We start from the raw sequence: 27,125 nt of genomic DNA, 5'->3' as shown, positions 1-27,125 counted from the left end.
AACAGAACTGGCAAGCGACCAAGACACTCAACAGAGCCAATCTCTCCCTCACACAGCAGGCTGCGAATTCCCAGTTTGCTTTGCAGCGACAACAGGGTGTGTGTGCGCGTGTGTGCGCGTGTGTGTGTGTGTGATGATAAAAACACAGCAATCACTCAACGCAGGCACAAGGGCCACTAAACTAAATGCTAGGATGAAACTGGCATGAAGGCACACGCACACGCACACGCACACGCACACACACGCACACACACAGCATGTAAGATTAGGAATGGATATGCTTGCCAAGTCGTTTTCCCTCCGTTCCGGAAGGCACTGGAGTGCTCAGCGCACAGCGAGCAGACCTCAGCCTATAGAAACGGAAACGCAGGGCGGGATGGAAAAACAAGGGAACGGTGGGAGGTGGAAACAAAAGGCATTAAACCATGTTGGTCATCAAAATTGCAATAAAAAAAAATAATTGGTCACACTCATGCGGGCTCATTTGCATTCAGCAATTGCACTTGCAGGGAATTAGAGACGTTTGTTTTGCACAAATTTAAAGTTAACATTTAGGTGCAAATGTGCTGTTTCATAATCCTTCTCCTCCGCCTCACGCGATTTCAGCTCGAATATTCAGGAGGCAAATGGGCTCTGGTCCGAATTTCAGATAAAACAACAACATTCAATTATTTAACCCCCCCACAACAGGAACGTCATTGAAAATCCATCAGCGCTGGCAATGGATTTGAATAAAAAACTGAGGTGAACGTGTCAACAATAAGAACAACACGCAAAGTGAACTGTTACTGTCAGACTCCAGAACCCCCTCCACTCACTGCTTAACATGTAGTGTCCAGCAACATCAGCACTACATCAAAATGACAAAAATGCTTCAAGTGCATCCTCACTGGGACTGATCTCAGAAGGAGCTGCTGCAGCTCTGAGTGATGCGTGTCCTGAGCAGATGTTGGGGACATTTTAAGCTAAATATCACTGCCAGAGGAAAAAAGAACATTTATGAGGAAGGATTCCACATGCTCATGTACGCTTTCTACTTTACAGTGTTATTCTGTGGCCGGTAGAAAGTAATAAAAGGAGACATAGAAAGAAGTATCTGCTGAATGTAGAAGATGGTGAGAAATTTACTTCATTAGGTGGAAGTGAAAAGGTCACGTCACAAGATTGTGGCTAATGAGAAGATCTGTCAGTAGCTTTTGTCAGGATCCTGCCAGAGGCTGGCGTCAAATCAACTGTATAGCACCCAATGTGTATTTAGTATATAATTACTGTAAACTGAATTCATTACATCTATATGTGAACCTGAAGCTTAATAAGTTTTAATGTGCTTTCCTGAACCGCGGCTCCATTTAAAACCCGAGCAGCTACAGGAGGAGCTTGTTTATGCGCCGTAATGCGACATCGGAGTCTCGGCGCACGGAAACCTGCACCCGCCACGTAAAACAAATCAAACGGCATCACGCGGCGGATGAGGGATGACGGCGGCGCGCTAATGCTCGACCTCCGCCGCATTCGTCATTTCTCCAAAGTCACTTGGCTTCGCATCAAAACAGCATCACTGTGCAAATGACGAATTGACAACAGCTGCAACGAAGACAAAAAAAAATCCAGAACCCCTTTGCTTTTATTAGAAACAACCCAAGTGAATGATGCGGCGTGAATAATGATCTCCTCTCGCCGGCTCCCGCCTCGATATTTCATAGTAAGTGATGATCTCCTAAACATAAAGGGTGTCGTTGCATCCATATTTCATTGGAGAACAATGCTATGTAAGTGACATACACAGGGAGGAAATGTGCTTACAAAGCATCAAAAGAACTGTCACACAGTATGGATGGCTGCAGAATAATATAGGGCACTGCAGGATGGATGTAACAAGCTTCAGAGCTACACGCATCATTTGATCACATAATTCAAAGCCAGTGTGTGTATGTGTGTGTGTGTTTGTGTAAGACATGCGTCATTTGATGGGGTAACATAAAGCCGCGGTGCCTGAGTTAGTTGTGTAAGTTTGTTCGACGTGCATCATTTGCCCAAACTACAAAGTTGCAGTATGCTAGGTTTGTGTATATGTATGACATGTGTCAGCGCCGTAAGAAAAAAAAACACAACAGGGCACACGCATGGATGTGAGCGTCAACACAATGTGTGACATGCATCATTTAGTTGGATAATACAAACCGTGTGTGTGCGTGTAGTCTACAAACAGTGGTATATCTAATAACAGGGGGTTTTGGATAAGAAACGGGTGAGTCCTGTCAGTCTACAACCACAACCACACACACACTGTCTTTTTCTGCTAAATTAAGCACAGAAGGAACCCAAACACATCACATCAGACTGTGCAGACACACACACACACACACGGCACCAAACAAGCTGAAACACACACGTGTGATGAGGAATATAAAGCAGGGCACGAGCACAGGCACACTGACAGAGACACATGCGCCACTTTGACACATAAATTGGGGGATGCATTATTAACTGCCTGAGATCTCCAAACACATGTTGGGACCGTTGTACCTCAAAACAGAAACAGAACATGAGGGAGAAACAAAGACTGTGTGTGACAACATCTGAGCGACGCACAGAAATGTGGAGCATAATAATTCCGCACGGTCTAATAAATAGTAAAAACACGAGCAGTTAATAATTCAGCGATTCAAGAAAATCAATCACGTAACTTTTCCTGTGACAATTAGGTTTTGTCCTTTATTAAAGTGGATGGACACACACACACAAACACACAGTCCACGCTGCCTATTTGTGTTACAGGGTGAGAGAACCTTAATTATAACATGTTCATCTTCCTCCAATGAAGCAAAGTTAACGTTTCTCATTTCCTCGTTGCACCTTTTGCTGCTATTCTTCTCCCGAAGTGATTGAAAACACATCAACCTCCTCTGTGGATTATTCAGAGTAACGGGATGTGAACGAGGACCGTTTCCATGGGAAAGGATTGCAGCTTTATGTAAGAAGATGCAGAGAAAAGCAAAACTTTATCAAAACAACAGCGCATTTAAAGCAAACTGTAACCTCTGCAAAAGATCCTGTTCATTCCACAATAAATACCTCTAACAGGAAAGTATGGAACAAATCTTTTCCAAAGAATAAAATAACTAGGTTTCATAAACTTCTCTCATAACGAGAGTCAAAAATGACACAGAAATTTCAGCTGAAACTGAATCTAAATAAAATCCGGTGTCTTTTCAAGTGAAGACACTTCATTTGGAGTAAAACAACCTTAAAAAGCAAATATGGAACAGCACTGAAGCCCAGACACCAGATCTCACAGGACAAAGAAACAAACTGGCATCTTTGGCTCCGTCAAACAACCGATCAGACAAAGCGAATCATGCGACATTGGATCCGAGCAGAAACTCCGTCACCGCCGAGTTCACAGCCGATAGCCGCGACGTCCCCCACCGCGTTCTCCACCACTCCGTCAGTACAGTTTCTCCACCACGAAGGCCAAAACGGCGGCTGCCAGCACCAGTCCCATCCCCAGCTTCTTCAGCACCTCCCTGTCCAGACTGTAGGAGCCCACCAGCAGAGCAGGAGCAGCTTGGACGCCGTTGGCAACCTGTTCACAGAAGAAGAAACACAGGAGCTTCCAGTTAAATGGTGTCAGCTGATGGGTAAATAGTTTCTCTACGTATGCAAATGTCCCAGACGCCCCCCCACACACACACGCACGCAAACCGCTGCACGTCAGATCGTGACTCACGTCCATTATTCATAATTAAGAAATCAGATTTAGAGCAAATTAGCTGCTCCGGCCACAAATCAAAGCGGGAGGCTTGACAGCGGAGCGTCCAAAGTCTGCAATCAGAGGGTCCTGTTCAGTCCTAATGTGGTGGACCATTAAAAACACATCCACTGCTGCAGGGACGCGACAGTGAGGGATGGGGAGGAGGCGGAGAGGCGGCGCAGGAGGACGTGTGCACGCGAACACCACTTTGTCCTGCACTCGCTCTAAGCACATCTTCACCTCACTTGATATGTGGACGCACAGACAGTCCAGCAGCGCTCGTACAGCAGGACACCGGGCCTGTATTATCACTGGTCCTCTCGCCTTCGTGCGTCTGCTTCCTCTGCGCGAGTCCGATCCACGTGGAGGAGAGCGCACAACCGCTGCTTTTTATGAAAACATGCAGAAAACCGGCCGCCCCCTTATGCAAATGAGTGCATTTCAATTATGATGCAATTATCTCACTGTGAGGCAGTTAATGCAGTTTTGTAGAGATCCAATTATTACAGAGTGCTGTTTATTGAATCAGGCTAATGTTGAGAAGGTGCAGTGACGCAGGGAGACTGGAGAGACAAAGACGTCTGAGCCAACAAATGGGAGGAAATGGTTCAAATGCATTCAGAGTTTGTGGTTTTGCTTTTTATAACATATGGGAAGTAAAACGATGCAAACAAACAGATGACTGCTGCTGACTCGTTTGGAATTCTTTTAAATAAAAAATGTTGGTGACTTTTCTTTCATTTAGTCGCCAATACTGAATATTAATCCCCACCTCTGTGCCTCCCTGCTCGCCCCTCTCTCTCTCTCTCTCTCTCTCTCATTGATCATCTTTCCATTTGATTACACATTTATTTGCCTATATTGCGCTGTCCAAGGGTGGAGACCTGAGTTGCATGTCAAGCACATCCAATTGATTGCTACATACATAAATAATCCTCCTCTGGATGCAGCCCTGCTTTTTAATTTGACCATTAAACAAATTGGATAAGAGATCCAGCACTTATCAACATCTCTGGGTCATCAGGAAATCAATCCGGACGACCTTGTGGTAGTTTCCATATGTCTCCTCCGACGTGACAGTTTATAAAATGTTTCATCACCACAAAAGTGGATTATGTAGCACAGTCTCAGCGACTTGGTCGGGCCTCATTGATTGACTTTGTGGGCTTCTCACACCTACGTGTGTGCAGCAAGGATCCGCGTGTAACCGAGAACCAGTGCACGCCCACGTGTGTGTGAGCAGCTGCGCTGCATCTGCATCCACATGCAGGTCTGTCCTCTCTGATGGCTGTGAAATCTAGCTCGCCACCCACTCTTCTCCTCGGCGCCGTCACCGAATGCCTCCCTCGGTTGAGGCACACAATGGAGGACGGATATTATGACCGACAACGCCTACGTGACACATCCATAAGTCGCTCACACTCACTTCTGATAATAGGTGAGTAACAGAGGCCTGTCTGACACATCCACATGTGGCTGGTGTCAGTATTGTGACTGGCGTCCCCAACGGTGAAACCGATCCACTGTTCTGATGCTTGGAAAACAATACGGGTCATTTTTAACAGAGGATGAGACTAAAAAGCTTAAAGGCTTTTAGTTTGGTCTCACTGCTTCTGGAAAGTTTGGAATCTTGGTTTGTGTTTATGAGATGTATCTGGAAATCTGGTTGGCTGCTCATTCATAACTTCAGTTGAGTGAAGGAATGTTGCAATACACAGAAAGAAGCCTGAGCTGAGCTCCCAGCTCACTATGTATTAAAAACCAAAATGAATTACTTTAATTTGAAAAAAACGAGGCTTCTCCCCGTCACCGCGGGGAGGGAACCCCGCCTTCCTCTGTATTTATCCATGCCTCCGCAGGTGTCCTCTAACAACACGGCGCTGAGAGAGACTCAGCAGCGCGGCCTAAAATCTATTACTGGTGGGGAGGATAAGTGAAAATCCAAGTGCCAGAAGGTGCGTGTCAGCGCAGTGGGAGCAGAGGGGCGCCGAGGGCCGAGGCCGCGAACCGAGGGGGGACGGGGAAGAAAGGCAGCGGGGGAGGATGAGAGACGCGGCTGCGGGTGAGGGCTCGCCGCCTGCCGGGAGGAAGTGTGCGCCTGGGAGTCGGCGCTGGATAATGTCTCTCTCCGCTCGCAGCAGCAGCAGACGGGAGCTCAATAATCCTCTGGAAAATGATCCCACACTCCACCAGCGGAGCGGACTGGCCAGCGCTGCCGGACGCTCCTCCCGCCGCGTCGCGCTCATTCGGCCAAACCTCTTGCTCCAATTCCACCGTCGCCCTTTCTTTATCACCCCCCCCCCCCCCCCAACAACGCATTCGAGACAAAGACACACATTGTGACGCGCACAACTCGTCCCCAGAGAGAGCACAATGTGCAGTGGTCACATTTCTCACATGATCCTCAGCAGCTGCCGCTGTCACTCTAGGAGCGGCGTCTGTGTGTGTGTGTGTGTGTGTGAGTGTGTGTAAACAGATACTGTAACAGCCTCCTTAGTCACGGGTGGTTTGACAAAGCCATGGTGACAAGAGCGCGGAGCTGCAGCTGTATTTACAACTGGACCACAGCGCGGAAGACCAATTAAAGGAGTGAGTGGTAACATCTCTGATACGAACGCAGGCCTTCGTCAGAGTCTCTGTTTAATGACTCGGACCAACAGAAACACAGGGTGAAGATGCAGTCAGCAGATATGACGAACATGAGTCAGCTGCTCCCATCAGGCCTCACTCCTGGAGAGCAACACCAGAGCTACCGTGACTCCATTCACTCATTCATCCACTCATTTCCATGCGAAGCTGCACAATCATCGGCTCTGAACTTGACTCTTGCTTCTTCATGCTACAGGTTGTCACTGTACATACAGCAGCCTCTCTAGCTCTCGGTCTTGGGATTCGTCACAGGTGGAGTGAAGCGTCCCTGGGGACGAGGAGGTGTGGCGTTTTCCTGAGCCTCAGATTAGCGAGGCAGATTGCCTTTCTGAGCTTTATTCAGCTCCTGAAACAAGTTAAGTCCTGCAGCCAATTGTCGCGAGTCCCATTAGCGAGATTAAAGGCTGCTGGAAGCTGCTGGAAGCCAGGTCCAAGCTAAAGTGAACACGAACAGAGCAGCTCTCTGGAGACGAGTGAGTCTCAAATTGACTCGTAACTGTCGTCACCTAATTTCACATATGATTTCATGATGTTGAGGAAAGTTCCATCTGTGCTCCTCCAAACATCATTTTCCTCCTCTTGTTTTGATGTCTCCCGTTTCTGGATGGAGCCTCATGCGTGCCGAGACGTACAGTACTTGGATGAGACAACATGTTGATCTTAGGGGGAGGAGGGTAAAATTCAAAATAAAATACAGGCCGCGGGTGAGTCACGGGTGGAAGAAGTCAGCTCAGAGGAGTGTGTTTACAACGTTCGTACTGGGAAAAGACTATTGGCATGACAAGGAATAACATGAAACATGATGTCCTGAATAGACAACATTACTCAATAACATATTTTCCCCTAATGGTTTCAGCTTAAGGCTTTGTTATTTAAATCTTCCACCATCAGTCAAAACTGGGCTAAAAGGCCATTTAAAGCGATCTAACGTATGAAATCAGACCAACAGATCAAGGTTGCGTAATTGCATTTGACATGTTGGGTAAGAATGGTGGAAATAGATGTAACTAATCATTTGATGGCTTAGCGCTCTCTCCTTTGTGGCTTCTTCAGGTAAACACAAAGCCGGGGCCATGTAATACAATCTGACATGCTAAATGAAACGCTTAAAATAGCTGCGCCTGCCGTTTTGGAGGCAAAACAAATTATTTTGCTAGCCGAGTAAACAGTCGTGCAAAGGCCACGCAAAACCTTTTGACATTTCAAATCAAGTGTCTAAAAATAGCTGCGCGAGGATTACGTGAATCCCAAGCAGCGAACGCAACCTTTGCTTTGATTCCTTGGATCCCACTGATAACAACAAGTGCATAACGCAACATCAAAGCAACAATCCATAACGGTGGCACGTTAACACAGAGCGGCTCAGTTGTTGAGCCTTCGTACCTGTGTGTGTGTGTGTGTGTGTGTGTGTGTGTGTGTGTGTGTGTGCGTGTGTGTGTGTGTGTGTGTGTGTGTGTGTGTAGCTAATGCCTAGCATGGCCTGAGGCTAGCAGGCGTCTGCCAGGCTCACCGGGGGGGCTGTGCATTGGGAACACGTGTATGTACAAGCATCTGTGTGTAGGGCTTTGTTTTACCAACAACGCTGGGCTGCACGTTGGTGTTTGTGCACTTGGAGCATTCTGATGCAAAGCGCCGGCAATCCCACCCACTCAGCCTGCGCGAGCACGGATGACGCACAATTAGAGGCGCGCTCGCACGGGGCGGCCGCTCGCAGATCTCCTCTCTCGCCATTAGGGTCGGAAGAGTAGATGACGAGACTGAGTGAGAGGGCGGTGGGAGAAGTGGAGAGAGGAGATGGGGACACAGCTGGACGGAAACAGGAAGCAGCAGAGACGCGAGGAAAAAGAAATACACAAAGAATCGCAGCAAATGCATCTCATGAGGGATTCATCCGTTCACCTCCAGTCCAGACTTTGTTGACTACGCGCTCTCCCTCTCTCCTTTCATTCATACTGTGAATGTGCCGTCCTCTCTTCTTTCTCTCACTCGTCTATGAAAAGAGCTGATTATTGGACGGCACTCAAGCTGCACGCCTGTGTCCCGAACCCTCCGTCTCACTCGCTCTCGCGCTTCCATTCTTGCTTCTCCTATAGCCTCTCGCACCTCATTTATCATTTAATTTCATCTGCGGATGAGGACCAGTAAAGATACTTCTCTCTCTCCGCCACCGTGCTGCTGAGTGCTTTCTCCGCCATTGTGTCCTACTGGAGCATCATTACAGTCGTCCCCTGCAGGACAAAGTGTTTCTGTGAATGAAGGCCTGACAGATGGAGTCACAGACAGACAGGAGTTGTCTGCACATGTATTTGATCATCTGGAAAATAAATGTCCCAAATTTAACTAATGTGCACGAAACAGTGATGCAGTGAATCATTTCAAAGGTCAGTTTACCTCGTTCAACAGGGCAACATTAGTTCAATGATAACACAGCTATTTACTTTTCAAAAGGCAAAAGAAAAAGTTCTAAGTGTTTGGTTCGAAAGACCCCCCCCTACTCTATAATTAGTTGACTCCATTAAAAAAGGACTCAGCCAGTGTCAGACTCCACTGGCCCAGTATGGTTTGAACTACAATTCCCTGGAACGAGTGAGCTTGAAATGAAAAGCAACCCCCTGCTGTGGTCAGCGCACTCGGTGGAACTCTGCAGGAAGAGGATGGATCTGGGTCTACACACAACAGTTAGTCGGTCCCATATTTAACAGGATACGGACAAACGCACCTCCTTAATTCCTAACGTCTCACTTATTTACACACTCACTGATTTAAAAAAAAACATCAGAACGTCACTGTTTACACGACCTGCATCTAATTTCATCCCAACCAGAAGCTCAGCACATTTGTTTTTTTGGGAAATGAAGAGCGAGGGGTGTCCTCTATGTCAACAAAGCCCCCCCCCCCCCACACACACACACACACACACAGACAGACACAGACAGACATCATGCCTCACACACATTTGTAGCCGTCTCCTTTCAGCTCCGTCCATTCACGGCCACCACTCTGAATTCATTCATCTATTCATTCGGCCACTTTGCCTCATTCCCACACCATCAGCGTGGATGCTGCCTAGCGGGCAATCATCTCCCTCTCTTCATTTCTGAAATGACAGATGTCTCATTCTGCTCCTCTTTTTGATAAATGGACACCGCAGCCTGTAGTGGGTTCCTCTATCTGTCCAATCACCCACTTATGCATCGCTCTCGTATTTTATGACTTTCTCTTACAGCCCTCCTCTGCATCGTAGAGGAAACAAAAAAAAAGCTCAAAGTCTGTGCTTCAATCGGTTTCCCCACTACCACGCATCTCATCCTCCTGGCCCCTTATTCCGCTGTTTTTATCTCTCCCTCTGCCAAAAGCCTGTAATTACAGAGCCTGCTGCAAGACACAGGGGTGAGTGTCTATCTGGCTTCTCCTAATCACTTATTCATCTCTCCCTTTCTCCCTCACCCTCACACAGAGACGCGCACACACCCGGCTCAGTGTGCGGTGGACTCACGCAGCGATAGATGCTCTTAAAATATGTATGGGCCAGCCACTAGTGTGTGTGTGTGTGTGTGTGTGTGTGTGTGTGTGTGTGTGTGTGTGCATATCGTTAGACGTGTGCAGCGCATTTGTATGCTGGTGTCAGGCTGCGTTGCGTGCGCTGCTGTGTGTCGACTCCGGCCCCTTCTGACCCCATTTAGAACGATAATAACACAGAATCCGGAGGCCGCATGTGACGTGTGGATGTGTGTAGGTTGCAGATACAGCGGTGCCTCCACATCAGGGCACAGATCTACGAGCGGCTGCTCGTAGTGCCACGCGCTGATCGGGCCGTCACCCACTACCTGTGTGTGTGTGTGTGTGTGTGTGTGTGTGTGTGTGTGTGTGTGTGTGTGTGTGTGTGTGTGTAACTTCCTTCTGGCGTCGTCTGCCGCTCTCGCGCTCTGAACCACGTCCGACTCAGTGGACGCTGGGTTTCGTTGGCTCGTTTCTAATCTTACGCTTCCTGGCGCTGCGACGTCAGCAGAGCTTATCGATGACTTTGCCCGTGCAATCAAATAGCCCGAGCAGAGCCTCGGAGCGCACCAGGTGTGCTCACAGGCTCCAAAGCAGAAGCTGTTTGATTCTATCACTGACTACGCTGCAGACTTTACAAGGCAACTAGTTTTACAAGGTCTCGTCCCCACTTTTGAACTTTTTATTGCTGAGTGACATGTCGATTGGCTGCCTGTGAAACCCTTCTTACTTTTTATCTTCCACTCTGCCATCCATCCATCTTTCTCTCTCTCCCCGCATGCCTTCGTCTTCATCAGTGCCCCTCTCTCTCTCGCCCTCTCTCTCTCTCATGTCTCTGTCTGTTCTTTGGTTCTCCTCCCTCTGTGTCTGGCAGTAAAGGCTGATGGAGTGTGAAATTAGAAACTGTATCATATTCTGCTCTGTGGCTCCATGTCCTAAGCCATAAGCTACAGCTAGTCAGAGTGAAAAATAACATGCAGTGAAACAGATACATTAACATGGTGTGTGTGTGTGTGTGTGTGTGTGTGTGTGTGTGTGTGTGTGTGTGTGTGTGTGTGTGTGTAGGAAGACCGGGCACAGTTTAGCCCGTCGCAGCTTATCTTAAATTATTTATCTCATGCATGATACACTGCTGCTGTTTCACAAGCTGGAGGAGCGAGGGCGGATTAAAAATGTGAACACATGCACCCACAAAAGCGCCTCAGTCATTTGTCAACTGCTGTGAAACACAACTTTTATGTTTTGGATAACGGCAGAACACACATGACGAGGACAGGTTCACTTCTCACATTAAAGAAGACACACACACATGAGCGTCCACTGTAAGGAGGAGATACAGTACATTTGTCTGTGTGGTTCACCATCATTATACTACAGTACTTTATTGTATTAGTATTGTCTCCTTTCATCAACTGGTTCACAGCTTATATTATTTGGGTAAATTTATTAATTATTCTTGCTATGTGATGATGAGTGATGACTGTTTACCGATATACATTAGTTTTATTTCCTGATACTTAATGTGACTTAGTCCAAGGTGCTGCATTCATGAATTGAACTGAGCTACACAATGTGCTGGTGCGTGCGTGATTCACCTGCATCAGACCGGACACTTCTCCTTTCTCCAGCGGTGCAGCGATGGACGGCGTGAAGGGCTCGCTGTCCTCCACCGGACGTCCCTTCAGGTAGTGTTTTCCTGCCTCGTAGATGTCCACCTCAATCATCTTTCCTTTGAACTCGGGCCTCTTGGGTACCAGTACCTGCAAAGCGGCCAGAACAGCGAAGTACTAAATACTCTAGTACTACTACTGCATGTGGGACTTTAGTTACTGAAGGATCCGACTGGCATACATCTAAAAAGGTGTATTTTAGGAATCGACTGCCAGAATATCCAATTCTGTGTGTTTATCATCATCTGTCAATTTCGTTTTCAATTAACTGCCGTGGACTGTGTTTCTCAATGCCCCCACTCATTGCTATTCAGCGAGTCCCCACAGGCTCATAAGACAAAAACAGGGTGAGTGTTTTCAGTTCCATTTATGGAAGCCCTCAAGGTCAAAAACTAAGGCAACAGATGTGAGATAAACCAGTGGGATTTGCTGGTTTGTCTTATTATTTCACCATGGCAACTATAAATCTCGGCTGATCACAGCAGGAAGGAAGGGAAAACAAAGAGTTTTAATTACGGCTTAGTGTGAAGCTGAATTTGTTCTTAATGACTTAGCCCTGTAAATAAAGTTTATATGCAAATGCCTTTCCTTTTGAAACTATTTTCAAACTAACCACAAAGCTGACAGATTGACAATGATGATGTAGGCTGAGAGTACGGATCCTTGTTTTCACATTTATTCACTGGTAAACACAGAAATAACAACTGCTGTGGTCACTATTGCTTGGATTTAAGTTCATTAAATGATTTAGCACTGCATGCGTGGGTTTTCTTAGGAAGCAGCCCACAACAATAAGAACACAGGCCTAAACAATATTAAAAATATGAAATAATTTAATAACAGTAAAAATACCCCTGCTGGTGAACCATCTTTGTATTTGCTTCCTCCAAGGCAGATTAGAGCAAAGGCTCAGCAGCAGACCAGCAACCTCGGACATGGACGAGTAAGTGTCTTGCCCAAGTGCACTTCAGCAGGCTGCGCGCTGACTCACATCATCTGGCCTCAGCGTCAGCACACACTGCACGGCCCAGCGTCTGACTGGGCAGAGAGCAGCGTGAGCGGGCGGGGCCCTGGCTCCGAGTTAGTCTGTCATTCTTCATCCAGCTGGTGGGACGTGAGAGGAGGGGGGGCCGTGGCCCGCTCCGCACTCAGACGCCGCCACACCTGCCTAATCAACACATCTGCTTTCTAGCACTCTGACCACTGTGTGCGCAGCGGCGGGCTGGGAGTCGCAGCGGGGCTGTGGGGGAGGGGGGGTGTCGGCGCGGAGGTGAGGGTCATTCCAGGCCTATTACAGGGTGATTAAATGATGAAAGAGCTTGTCTGATTTCACTGGAACCCCCCACCCGCTCCACCTGCCACCCCTCTACTTCCTCACTTAGCTACTAACACGCGCACGCGCGCACACACACACACACACACACACACACACACACACACACACACACACACACACACACACACACACACACACAGGTGGATGGGATGCCTATTATAGCCATCAAGACGGATATCCATCTGATGGTGAGAAAGGGAAACTAGGCCATTTGATCACATTCACAGCTCCTTCTCCCTCACTCTCCCTCCTCCTCTCTACACCCTCTGTCCTCTCCTTTTCTTCCATCCCGACCCTTGACAGTGCATTCACAGATCCAGATTCCAAGTTGTGAGGAGCAGAGGGGCTCTGGCAGATCTGGACTTTTTTGGAGCATAGCGCGTTATTAAGGTGATACAGTATCTTTAAAAGCCACTAACGTAGATTATGTAATGTGCTTATGAGCGGCTGTGCAAAACCAGACACATGTAGGACTGTGGCAATCAGCTTCTCCTCCCTTTGGGGCCAGATTGGTCTGCTTGGGTTTCCGTTGCAATCGTTTGCCAGTGATTGGCACCCGACTGTAGATGAGCTGCGTCGGAGCGCATCTGTCACGCTCGTGTGGAGGCACAGCTACAAAGCCGGGCCCCCGCTGGCATCATTACATTACCAAAAATAAATACTGGGTGGATAGAAGGTTATACATCACATCACATCTGCCACTTTATCACATACATAAGGGCAGAACTCCAGTACTGCAGCCCAAGGAGAGTGACTCTCCTGTAGGGCCTTGTTGCATCGTAAACACATGATTTATCAAAGTACTGTTGCTTTCAACCAACTTCAAAACCGACAACTCTATGCAATATTTCTGGAGAGACATAAGAAAGAGAAGAATAATGACAGACGCGCTCACTGAACTACAATGAGTCAGGCATCTGTCATGTATCTACAGCATCACGCTTATGAGGGGGATAAGATATATAAAAGCACAGATGGGCCTATACAGTATGGCGTCTCCGTGTTCTTCCTCCAAGTGTGTGTAATTTAAGACAACATGCCCGGAACATGGCAAACGCATCAAGCACGGTCTCCTCCGGGTGCAATCAGGTTAAACACATGTGGTGCAGGTCCGTGTGTGCACAAACGCACGTATCCATGAACCGGCTGACACGGGTAACTTGAGTTTATACTCCGCACAAGGAGGTGCAAAAGAGAGGAGGGAAAGTGGAGGGGAGGAAAAATTATTACCATCCCCTGCCCTCTCTGCTAATAAAAGCATAACTTCAAACATGTTTCTGATGATGGTTAAAGCAGGAGGAAATTGATTTATTTGAAGATGTTTTAAAGTGAATTTTCACAGGTTGTGACAGGGTTTTTGAAGCCGTGTGTGTGTGTGTGTGTCTGTGTGTGCGTGTGTGTGCGTGCGTGCGAGCGCTAACAGCTGTGCGTGTGCAGGATGGAATGTTCATGTCTTTAGGGCTGACCTCAATGTTACGACGGTGAAAAAAGGCAAAAAAAAGTCCTGCCGCTATCAGCCTCCAAATGCTCTCATAACCACCGCGGGGTGTGTGTGAGTGTGTGTGTGTGTGTGTGTGTGTGTGTTTGCGAGTGTGTGATATTACAGCTAACCTACTTTAGTCAATACAAGCTTAAGCTTCTGACACCTGCTGTGCGTACTCCTGTGACATGCAAAGCAAAGCTTCTGATCTGATTTATTAAGTGTGAAAATGAGGAAGAGTTGGATTCGTTTCACATGCGGGGAAATATTCATCAGATGCAGATTAATTTGCAGCTTCTTGGCTCTGCTGTGTGTTGTCGGTGGACAGCGTGTGCAGGCCGGCCGCGCTATTCTTAGCATCCGCCTATTGCGTGTGTTTCAACGTTTGTGATGGTTCCTGATACACACAACTTAAGTTAAACAACTGCAGCGACGGGTCGCTTATAAACGTACCTGTTCGTAGGACTTGTTGTGAGCCACGTAGTACTGAGCGTCGAATGACTCCTCTGTCACCAGCACACGTTGCCTCTGCCCCACCTACAGAAAGAGAGAGACATAGAGAACCATTATGAGCCGTAGATGCTTTAATAACAACTGCATTTGTGTAAATCTGGTAATAGTCATAGAAGAAGAAAAAAGAAACACTCCAGCCGACTGTAACTGCAATCGTTATCATGAAACTCTACTTGAGCTCGGTACGTTTTACACACAGTAATGAGGCACATTGACACATTAAACCTGCTTTGAATGAGCCAACGTTCAAGGGTTAAATTACTTAGCTCACGCTTTAATTTAAAATTGTATCGGATAATAAAATCTATGTGCTTGGCTGCATTTCTTTATTTATTTTGTACATGGTATATTTATGAGTGTCTCCTGTATGCAAACCTGCGTCTAGCAACTGTGTGCCTTTGGTTTTAATTTACACAGGCTGCATTGGTTACACTGTATGATTCTATTCACCGACGTCCCAATTCAATCAGAGGTTTGCTCTTTCATGTGTTTTTTTTTTTATCATGTTTTTTTGTTAGCGAAGTTCACCATTTAATTACAATCTCAAGGTTCCCAAGCCACTTGAGTTTTAGCGCTTTAGCCGAGGGGATAGTGAGCACTATTCACCACAGGTCCTTAGGAAAAAAGAGAAAAGAAAAGTGAATAAAAAGAAGAAAATACAAGGCTAGACAGGATTCAGTTCAAATGCTTAGGAAAAACAGTCTATTCACGACATCAGAAAATCAAATACTACAACAAGGCCTTCCAATCAGAAAATTTAGTATGAGACATAATGACAGAAAGCTCGTTTTTACTGAAGAATGTTGTTGACTCGAAAGAAGAAAGAAGCAAAGAGAATGAATGTTGAAAGGACTCCAGGCCTGAACTTTGTTGAAAGGAGTGAGGGCACGAATAAAAGTAGCTCGAAGAAGAGAAAGTAGCTAAAAGTAGAATTTGTTTTGTTCCCCTTGAATCTACATGATCAAACCAGGAAGCGGTCACGGTTGGATCCGCACGCGTTTGACTTCACAATGGTGCGAGAGATTTCTGATGCCCTGAAAGGCTCGGAATAAAGTTTTGGCTCTGTGAAATTACAGTGTGATCAGTCGAAGGGCAGCTCGACGCCGACTAAAGGGAAAATGTTGTTGTTCCACCACAGGAAGTTAAGACACAAGTCGTCCAATTAGGAAACAGCGCCACAGAGCATGAACGTACAGTACGGAGCTGGAAATATCCCGCGGGCTTAATGCATTCGCCGTTTGCATTTCGACACCGTCAGTGATGAGGCCTGTACAAGGAAAGCTGTGCTGACTGATCATTTCCTTATATATGTCAGAGCCTTAGAAGTCATGCCTCTGACACATGGCTCTGGGTGCTTCCAGGTTTTGCAGACGCTCTTTTCTTCCCCGTTTGCCTCCTTATCCCTTTGCCTCCATCCGTCTCCCCTATCTCTGGGCATTCTCTTTGTTGTTCAAACCCCTCATCGTTGCACCGTAACTTCCCCTCGTCCTCCTCTCGCCTGTTTTTTTTTTTTTTTTTTTTTTTTAACAGTGCATGTGTGTTCCAACACCTGCAAAGGCAGACAGACCAAATAAATCACTGTGTCCTGCAAACAGAGCAATTTTCAGAAAAAGAGGGAGGAGAACACATCCTTTGAACGGTATTACTGAATGGTGAACGTTTGATTTGCCTTTTGTTTGCTCCGGTTGAACACAAATATCTCTGCTTTGAGACTAAAATCTAAGCGCTCACAAAGAGGCAAAAAAGAAAAATTTTCAGAGAGGCATCTATTGAAAAGACAAGATCGTCTTCTAAATGTTTCCCCGGAAAGAAAAATCAATATACCGTAATTTCCAGACTATAAGCCGCTACTTTTTACATGCTTTGAACCCTGCACCCAAAAAAACAGCGCGTCTAATCTGTGGATTTACGTTAAACTAGGAGATGTTTACAGCGTGCAGATCCGACTGAAAGCTGTTGCTGCAGTTGTATGCGCCCTTAGTCACATGCTGAGAATCTTTAGTGTGCTTTTGCTACCGGTGTTACGGTACAACTTTTTTATGGACAAGTGTCGCCTATACACTATACAGGTGCGGCTTAAATTTGGGTGCGCTCTATAGCCCGGGAATTACGGTACATTCCCTAAATTCAACACTACAGCAAATATTTTAAACTTAGATTTCAATACTCAGACTGAGTCCCTCATCAAATTCCTACTACGAATTACTACAATGACAATAAAGACTCTTTATCTTCTTTTCAGCTTTGAGCTGAACGGTCCGTCTTATTAAAGCCTCTCGAGCTTCTGAGTACTGTATGATCTGAATTTGAATAAATACTGTATGTTTGTGTTCCCGATATAAAGTAGAGCTGGTTCCTGTGTGTGCGTTCCATTGCATATGTCTGTAAAAGTCAGCCAGTACTTAATCTACTTAAAAACAACCAAATAATCAGCCCATATGTGTCTACGGCTTAGCACAGTGAGACGCGTATTGACTTCCACATACACAGAATAACGTCCCATGATGCACAGCAGAGCCACTGCAGATTTGTGGGATCATGAGTTTAATTGATAATTAATCCTCATCATAACAAGAATAATGAGAGAACTGTGGCTTTGAATTGCAATCAACATTTACATCTGCATCACAAATAAAAGGCGCGATTAAGCAAATACCATCGATCCACAGCCAACCGCATTCATGGCCTCTTCCCATGCAACTGAACCCAGACACTTTGCTCAGACTAATGGGAATGATCAGGCAACCAGTGAGGACATCGCATAACTCTGGTAAAACAATGTGAAGTCATCACAGGCTGTAATTGCTCCCATATACTGTAGCAAAGGACGGTCTTACATGCACATACAAGTACTTTACTGAGTCCTTGCTATAGTGATTCTAAATGAGCTTAATGTCATGGGCTGGGTGAGTCAGAGAGAAGCATGGAAGTGTGGAAAAGCTTTTAACTTCGCACTGACTGTACATTTATTTCTCACTCTGTCAAACTCTGACTCACTCGCCTGAGTTTATCCATCCTTATCAGCCATATACACTATTCCTCACACGCTGTTACGTAAACACATACACATCTATGGAGGGACGGTGTTTTTCCATATGCCCACTATTGCACATACACACAGTCCAACTGAATTAGCTGCTAACACACGCCCGGTCTTTTGTAGCCCCTTGTTTGTTGCTTTCCACACAATCATTGCAGGGAGTGATTTAACAGCTAAAGACAAGCACTCTGATCTTTCAGAGGTTCCCTTTGAATAAGTTGCTTGAAAGAGGCAGAAAAAAAAAACACCCTGGTTGGTTTGGGTGTTTTGTTTTACTCTCAAAGTCAAACTCAAAGTGAAAAAAGACCAACTTTTTCTGTGTTTGCCACAAAGACTAGAGGGATTATGGTTAAATGTTTGTGGGGACAAATCAATCATCTGGGGACAGATCAAAGTTAAAGCAATGTAGAGTGAGAATTAAGTAAGCCCCTTGGAATTATCAGAACATAAAGTACATTTGTTTAACAACACAAACGGCATTGGTTGACTTCAGATTGAATGTGCATCATTTGCATAGTCCACACTTCAATGGCTCCAACAGGAATGAACATGTGTGTGGCAGATACAGTATTCTGTGGGGACAACAAAAGGCTGTTTATCTCATGTTTACTTCAGTAGGTTCAAACCTGCTTCACTCTTTTATAGGTGGAACTATTACAGGTTTACATTGTAATAGACTAAGAGGAAACACTTTGATAGCCAGCAGACCGACTCCGTCTTTATCTGACGCCACTAAAGAAAGTTCCTCCCAGCAAGAGTTTACAATCAGATACAACTGGCTGCGACAATCAGTAATGTCAAGGGAAAAGCAATGTTTAAGATATTGATGACCATTTAAACGCCTGATGAAAGGAAAGGCTACGATTAAAATCAACTCAAAATGTCTAGTTGAACTGGAGTTGGTTACACAACAGTGAGTTAATGGTGAGCAGTGACTTTGAAGGGTCAACTCAAGAAAGGTTTGCAGGTCCCTTGTGAGTTTAATAGATATCTTGATTTTATTAAATCTATTAAGGTCTATTAAAGTCATCCCAAATGGATGTAGATAAATATATGGACATAAATAATGATAAAAAAATGAATATTGCACATTTTATTAGCTTGTACAATCAGTCTACAGTGAATCTTTATTCCCAGTGTGAAGTGTTAAGTGTTAAATATGTAACAGATTTGAATGCTTACACGTTTCATGTCATACAGTAATTCATCTATCACTTGACAATTATGACAGTAGATTTTAACCGAACCAAGAGAAACAAAATCTGTATTTTATGACCTTCCACAGGTTTGTAGCACCTTAGCTTTCAGGTATTGTTGGCAGCTTGAACGCACCGTGCTGGTATTATTCCTCCTCCACTTCATATTAAAAATAACTACGTTTTAAAAGATAACAAAGTTCAAGGGAGAGCAAACTTTGTCCCATTTTTCTACTTGATAGAACCTTAAAGGATTAAGTGCTTTAATAAACCAATGCCCCGGCAATAATCAGTGTGAAACGTGAAAGCCTTGTTAACAAAGACAACTGGACAACAACCTTTCTATGAGAGACTTTTTAAATGAAAAATTTAAATGCGTACAGTTTGACACGTCGAGTGGAGGAGAGATTGAGAAACAAAGATTCTGACTCCTGCTACTGTACAGCACCACAAAACACAGCACGTGACAGAACCAAGCATCAATACACATACAAACAGCTGGCCCTGAATTTGACACACCGTTGGTTGGAATAATTACAATTTACCCTGATGCAGCACTGAGCGCTGTGTGTGTGTGTGTGCGCGTGTGCGTGTGTGTGCGTGTGTGTGTGTGTGTGTGTGTGTGTGTGTGTGTACAGGCGTGGCGTGTGCGCCTTGAGGCTTTGAACCAAGCTTCTAATACATTCTTGGCTCTTGTAGTCACCCCGGCTCAGTCTCTCTGATCAGGGCTGCTGAGGTGTGAGACGCTTTCTTTTCCAGAACAGAACTGTGTGCACCTGCATCAAGTCCATGAACCCCCTCCAGTCACTGTGTTGCACCCTCACTCACTCACTCACTCACTCACTCACTCACTCACTCACTCACTCACTCACTCACTCACTCACTCACTCACTCACTCACTCACTCACTCACTCACTCACTCACTCACTCACACACACACACACACACACACACACACACACACACACACACACACACACACACACACACACACACACACACACACACACACACACACACACACACACACACACACACACACACACACACACAGAGAAACAGTAGGAAACACATAAATGGTTACACCTTTATAAGGTTGTAAGACAATTACATTACAAAAGCAGAGAAACAATGAAAATGTGCATCTAAAACAGGAAACAAAACAAGTGGGAAACAACTCTCACATGTCCACCTCAGTTGTGCCATTGTCAATCAACAGTGCAAACACTCTTATTTGCATCTGACTCACAAGGACTCTGTGCCAATTGTACTTTCCCAACATAGCAGCTGAATAGTACTTAGCCTCAAACAAACCTTGTTCTAAGGTCGTAAAACTTTTCACAGTGTTTCAGAGAAGGTGAGAGAAAGGAGGGCACATAAAAGGTAGATACACTATAAATTAATCATACAGGGCTGAAGCAGCTTTAAAATCTTTCCGTCTACATAGGTTATTTTCTACAGGTCAGTCCGGCGTAGCCAATATGACAGAGGGGTGTGTGGTCATGTACTGTAGGTCCATGTGTAACAGCCCATACACACTAAGTAATGACAGCGAATGGCATTCAGGCTTCAAGGATTGTAAAACATTATCAGGTGCGGGGACAAAAAGAGGACAAACGAGCAGCAGCTCTCCATGAGACACGCAGTCCTTAAACAAAGCTGCTTTTCTGTTTAGCATGAAATATATAAAACGTCCCGTCGGCCGACACACGCAACGTTGTCGAGCTGAAACTAATGAGCCAATCAACAGGAAGGACCGTCACGAGTGGCACCGGGGCGTCAGATCCAGTTTGTCAGACAGACGGACACATGTCTCAATCAAACAGGCGCGCAGGTCTGTGACAGCAGCCTGCAGGCGGCTGGGCGTCCAAGGTGCTGAGGAGAATCATATCAAGGGAGGGACAAGGTAGAAAACGCATCATGAAAGCGTCAGGAACACTAGGACACACAATCCAACACACACCGAAAGCAAACGCGTTTGGACACCAACCGTTCCTCAAAGCAAAGATTAGACGGTGTCACAGACGGTGGACGGACAGAATAAAGTCAGGAGAGGTGAGCAGACCTCACAAAGCCTTTCTTTCTTTTACTAGATATTGTTACACGGTCCATAACCAGAGCCTTTAGTTCTCAGTACAATTCTATGGACATGTCATCAGCCAAACACGATGTACATTATTTATGCAGCCTAAACTCCAGACAGACCGTGTAACAAATGCCCTTTGGCCTGAACCAATTATTCTTCCACTACCGGGCTTCACATTGTTCAGCGCTGATCATGTATTTCATTCCACTGCAGGAATGGTTTCAATTGACATCATATCTCATGCAGCTACATTGATTGGAAACTCCGCTCTCTCTTATTTATTCATCCGCTGACAGATTAGGGCCGGGTGCGTGTGCTGTGGATGCCTGGGGTGGGTACAGGGGACCGGGCCCGTGGCCATGCAGCATCCAATTGTGTGTGTGTGTGTGTGTGTGTGTGTGTGTGTGTGTGTGTGTGTGTGTGTGTGTGTGTGTGTGTGTGTGTGTGTGTGTGTGTGTAGCATCAATCAGAGGTCAGGTGTGATTGTCAGGATGATTGCTCGTTAGGTCCCCGTGGACCTGGAGGCCTCGGTGTGTGCAGTTCACCCGTTTGTGTGTGCGTAGGACGGAGATGGAGACGAACGTGCGTGTGCAACGTGTAATGCACACATCTATACATTGACATTCATCTATAATTGCAGCTGAAACTAATGCCTTGGAAATAGCAATATGATAACGATTATGACTGGAAGCCACACCTGAAGACAAATCACACATGCACAGGGAGGCCTATCTGCCACACGCGTCTGATTGCCGTTCAAGCCAGAGCCCTGCAGTCATCCCATCGGAGTAAGACAAATGTATGTATGTGTTTTGATAAGGAGGGGGAAAACAGGAGCGGCTCGGCCGTCCTGGTGGCTGTGTGGGATAAGGTGAAGATCATGTCCTCCCAAAGCCTGATTGGGTTACAAGCTGGATCATCACCTTTAATGCATATTCAGTCTCTGTGTCCTCGCTTCATTTTTCTTGACCTTTAGCTATTATGCAAATCCAAATAGAGAAAAAGTGATAAAAAAGTAATCAGATTAGTTGGAGGGGGGGGGTGCTGCTGAAAAGAAGAAAGGAGAAAATGCGCTCGCTACCAGTAAAAGGCAGTGGGTTCTACAGTAAGAAGTAGTAAGTGGGTGTAAATGAGCAGTTTAATACTGTTTTAATATGTTTTTGAAAATGCCAGCTCCGTTTACGCTGGTCGGCTGCACCTCCACATTCTGAATTCAAAATGTATTGATTCGCTGCACTGATATGACAAACGCCGCTCGCACAGCTGCATCGCTGTAAAGAGCAGCGATCCGGTGCAGGTCGCTGTGCGCCGATCGGTTAATTGTGTGTGGAGGAACATTAGGTTGGACATCGCTGTAGGGATGGTACCTGACCACCAGCCACACCTGTTCACACGCTTTATTATGTCATGACAAATGATTCATGTTTGCAGAAATGAATGCATGCATGCGTCAAACAGAGAGCTGGTCAAAAAAAAAACGGATGAACAGATGATTTCTCCTACTGATCTAATAAAGCAAGAACACAAGACGTCTGAAGGAAACCGTCAGAGTTCATATTTGGAAAACACTCCTTTATACCTTCATAAAACACCAGAATGAACAGTAGCAGAGCCAATCAACCAGCAGGAAAAAACTACATCTCATGGAAGAATTTCTTATCCTTCATCTCACTTTTCTTGCACTTTCATTTCATTATAGAAATGAAAAGCACAGAATCATTTAGCTGTGTTTTAAAAAGTAAAAGAACAAAATCTCAATAGAGACAAGTCAGAATCTTCCACAACAAAAGTGAGATTGGCCTCGGCGTGATGGGACTCGCGTGAACAAATAACTAGCAATCAAAAGGAAGGGAATATTAGCACTTCTGCGGTGTTGACTGATTTATGGCAGAGGGATCAGACTGAACTGAATCAGAGCACAAGCGCACACACGGGAACACACAAACACACCCAGACATAATGAACATTAATCAAAGGGAGCAGGTAGTAATCAGTCAGAGTTTGAAGAGGCTACTGTAGTCGGCTAACACACATCTGTGCCATTCAAATGAGCCGTCATCACACGCGTCCACCCGAGTTCACGAGTGGCCAAAGACCAGGGTGGAAGTTACTGGAGACATTAAACAACCTGCTGTTGTGTATTGTGTCCTTGGCTGCACCGGCTACAGTGAAACTACTGATCAGTGACCTACTGTACAGTTGCACTGTACAGCTTTTGTGTGGTGTGACGTCCATGTTGAAGTGGCGGCAGCGCTGGCTTCATTGTGGGCTATAAGCAAACAGGGTCCGATCTAAACAGCTTCAGCATCATCAGCATCAGCCTCTAAAAACGACCTGAACGACAGGCCTTCTGCATGTGGCGTGCTCCGATCTGAGGTCAGTCCACAGTCTGTGCGCTTCTCTGCGTTTACTGAATGCAAAACACATTTTTGTGCACAGGAACAGTGGCAACAGCATGCGCCTCGTTTCCACGCGCTGGCGTCGCAGCAGATGCCAGGCCGTTGGGTGGCATATGGCTGAGTGGCAGGGCTATCAAATGGCCAGTGTGTGTGTGTGTGTGTGTGTGTGTGTGTGTGTGTGTGTGTGTGCGTGTGTGCGTGCGTGTGTGTGTGTGTGTGTGTGTGTGTGACAAGCCAAATGGCGGGGGCTCGAGTAAGATTTGAGTGTTCAACCAAAATTAGAGGCTCTATATTCATCACCTCTGACAAACACATGAAAAAGCAACTCTGCATCTGGCACAGGGGGCTCTACTAATTTATACACAGAGCAGATGCTTGGAGCTGGTGTACTCATTAACAAATGCATATAGACAGACGAGTGAAGTGCAACAGACACGCTATAGCACATTCACTTTAAGCACGCGCATCATTGAACTACTATAACGATATTTCACTCTATGTTCCTATTTTCCTCGTTTCATAGATGGTGAATTCTGACTGGGTTTGAGTCTGAGATACAATAAACAAAAAGGACAACCCATAAAAAAAAAATAAAAATACAAAACATGTCATCAAAACCTCTATACATACTGTACCCACACTGCCTCCAGCACCATAGAAAACACTGAACCAATATTGCTGCTCAGTCTGAGGCGTGGAGCAACCAGGTAATCTTCCCTTAACACTGTACTGTACATACACTGAACATATCAGATACGGGTAGATTTTGAAAGTTGCTAAAATTGCTAAAGACAATCAGTCCTGCTCTGGAACCGACTCGTTTGTTGCTTTATCAGCCTGTTGCCTTGCTGACGTTACAACTGTGTGATTCCTGCTTCCTGCACATTCTGGACAGATTCATACACTCTCTGTATGAAATAGTAAGAATCACATTTCGCAAAAGCAAAACAGTTAAGCAAACAGATGTTATTTACATTTTATATGATACAACTAATACTCCAAACACACACACACACACATTCAGATTATTCACGTAATGACATGAGTCAGAGAGCGGTGTTATGTACTGATGAGGATCTTAGCTCAACTACTACTACTACTACACGTGTTGTCCTGATGAACAAACATTGTGGCCTTCCAGTGATTTGTAGTCACACTGCCTGCAGTGCAGCAGTCACAAACACACTAAGTACTCACAAACACCGCGCATGCACGTGGAAGGGCCTGCCTTAGTGCTAAAGGCACGTCAGCCACATTTACAGTGACACACACACACACACACACACACACACACACACACACACACACACACACACACACACACACACACACACACACACACACACACACACACACACACACACACACACTAAAAGACAAAGCTACAATAACACAAACAAACACACACACTACATCCAGACTTTCACACACAAAGAGCTGCAGGCATTCACTGCCTTAATTTGTTTATTGTTGACTTCCTGGAAAAGACTGCACTTAAGGCAATGCATCAGCGCTGCATGAGCGGAGCTGACTGGAAGTGGTCTGCCTCTTTATTTCGGTCTCTTCTGCAGCCCCGGTTTACTTTTGCCCTTTTTATTTTACATCTCTCCATTCTCTGGCCCCTCGACAAATGAGTCATTAAATGTTTGAGAAACTCTCTCCTCCACCACACGAACACATGCAAGCGGAGACGCAAACACGCAAACCGTAACCTGTAGAAACACTACACATTATGTAGGACTTAAACTAATTATAGACAGTTGGGGGAGAAAATGGAAATGCCATGGGACTAACTACACAAACTAACCAGTGTAATTGTTAAACACACATGGGTTGGAAGGAGCTACAGAATGATTATCATGGGATTACATAACCCGCTGTACATGCACATGTTATACTATAAGTCCTGTATGTGTGTGCATCATTATAAATGGGAAACCTTTGCCTTTGTTTTTAAACTGATCTAATTATCACTATCACACGCTGGTTAAAGGTCATTGTTTAACTTTTCTGAATAAGATATAATGCAAAGTATTGTACCAATATAGCAATCTGTTGGTTGAAGCCACCACCTTAATCCGTTTTTCAATAACTCTACACATTAAAGAAATGTTATAACTTTCATTATAACATTGAAAAGACTTCAAACAAAAGCGCAAGTTAGGGTTACACACACGCACACACACACACACACACACACACACACACACACACACACACACACACACACACACACACACACACACACACACACACACACACACACACACACACACACACACACACACACACACAGGTGTCCATTAAGCATTTGATCTTTAGCGCTTTCTTTCACCATAAAGATCATGTCATCAGATTGTCTGACAGGCCCTGAAGGCAACGCTGCTTCCGTTGAAAGATGGAGCTATTTTAACAGTATGACAAACATACAGATGATGAGACAGTGAGTCAAACAAACGAATCCATTTAACACAGGTCTGTGGTTTTCAAATGATGAGTTCGAATAAATCATTAAATCAGACATCAAAGAGAGCAAGTAAGACAGTGTGGATGTGGTGAAACCTTTATTTATATGTAAGTGAACATTCAGTTACTGTGACGCGCTGTTTATTGTCTCTGCTCTGCTTAGACATATTTCTATTATAATCAAGAGTCATGTCCTACAAAAAAACAAGTGTGAGATCATTTTCATGATACGGTTATAAGAGCACTACGAGTGTGCATGAGGAGCTACAGAATGGGCGGGTGTGAAGAAGCGTCTGTGCGTCACCTGAGCCCATTCACCATTTTGTTTGCAGGCATGAAATACAAGCATGGATGAAAAACGCTGCTGTAGTGTAAAGAAAGAAAGCCTTCGATGGGGCCCCAGAGGGTTTCTGCTTCTCTTTGTTGCCCCCCCCCCAAAAATACTGAGACACACACACACACACACACACACACACACACACACACACACACACGGGCTTAAGCAACATTAATGTCCACTTTCCACTGGCAAGACTTCAAACAACTATTATTCCTTGCTTCAACAAGTCTGGGCTGTAGAAACATCTATGAAGAATAAGGAAAAGGTGAAACACTAAGAAATCGGAATGATGACAGGGTGCGTTTTTAGTCTCAAGCCAACACCTATAGTACCTTTCAATCCATCACCAATAAATGTACAGTACAAACATCTGAAGGTGAGAATAAAAAAAATGTAGGAGAACGATAAAAATAAAGCTTATGTTACAGAATACAAGAATAAGAGGAACCATTAGCAGCACACGGGAACATCTGAACGCTCCTCAGATTCATAGACCTACATGTATCTGCTTTACAGCCTCCTTTCATCACAGCGTGTGGCACTGCAGCACACGCTTTACATCTCAACACAATCTGGGTTGAATGTGTGATACAATTCAAAAGTTCGTCCTATTTACCACCAATCCAGTTTCTACGTTTCCACAATGGGAGAATTCAATAAAAAACAGAAAACACCTCCAATGTTTAACCCTCCTCATC

General features: G+C 45.3%; 1 protein-coding gene across 3 annotated transcripts in view; it reads right to left on the bottom strand.

Annotated features, from left to right (window-relative positions):
• Window positions 1-1,606: 1,606 nt before the first annotated feature.
• The window catches only part of cdkal1 (CDK5 regulatory subunit associated protein 1-like 1), a 137,425-nt gene continuing 111,906 nt past the window's right edge, over window positions 1,607-27,125 (bottom strand). For all 3 annotated transcript variants that reach the window (XM_041067692.2, XM_029128379.3, XM_029128381.3), the window contains exons 13-15: window positions 14,841-14,924; window positions 11,497-11,661; window positions 1,607-3,586 (exon numbers count right to left, since the gene is read on the bottom strand). In XM_041067692.2, coding sequence (XP_040923626.1) covers window positions 3,449-3,586; window positions 11,497-11,661; window positions 14,841-14,924 — 387 coding nt within the window. In that variant the 3' untranslated portion in view covers window positions 1,607-3,448. The remainder of the gene's footprint in view (window positions 3,587-11,496; window positions 11,662-14,840; window positions 14,925-27,125) is intronic.

This window comes from Betta splendens, chromosome 16 (assembly GCF_900634795.4).
Source record: "Betta splendens chromosome 16, fBetSpl5.4, whole genome shotgun sequence".
Lineage (NCBI taxonomy): Eukaryota > Metazoa > Chordata > Actinopteri > Anabantiformes > Osphronemidae > Betta > Betta splendens.
Note: the sequence above shows the minus strand (reverse complement) of the source record. Positions and strands in the feature narration are given on the sequence as shown.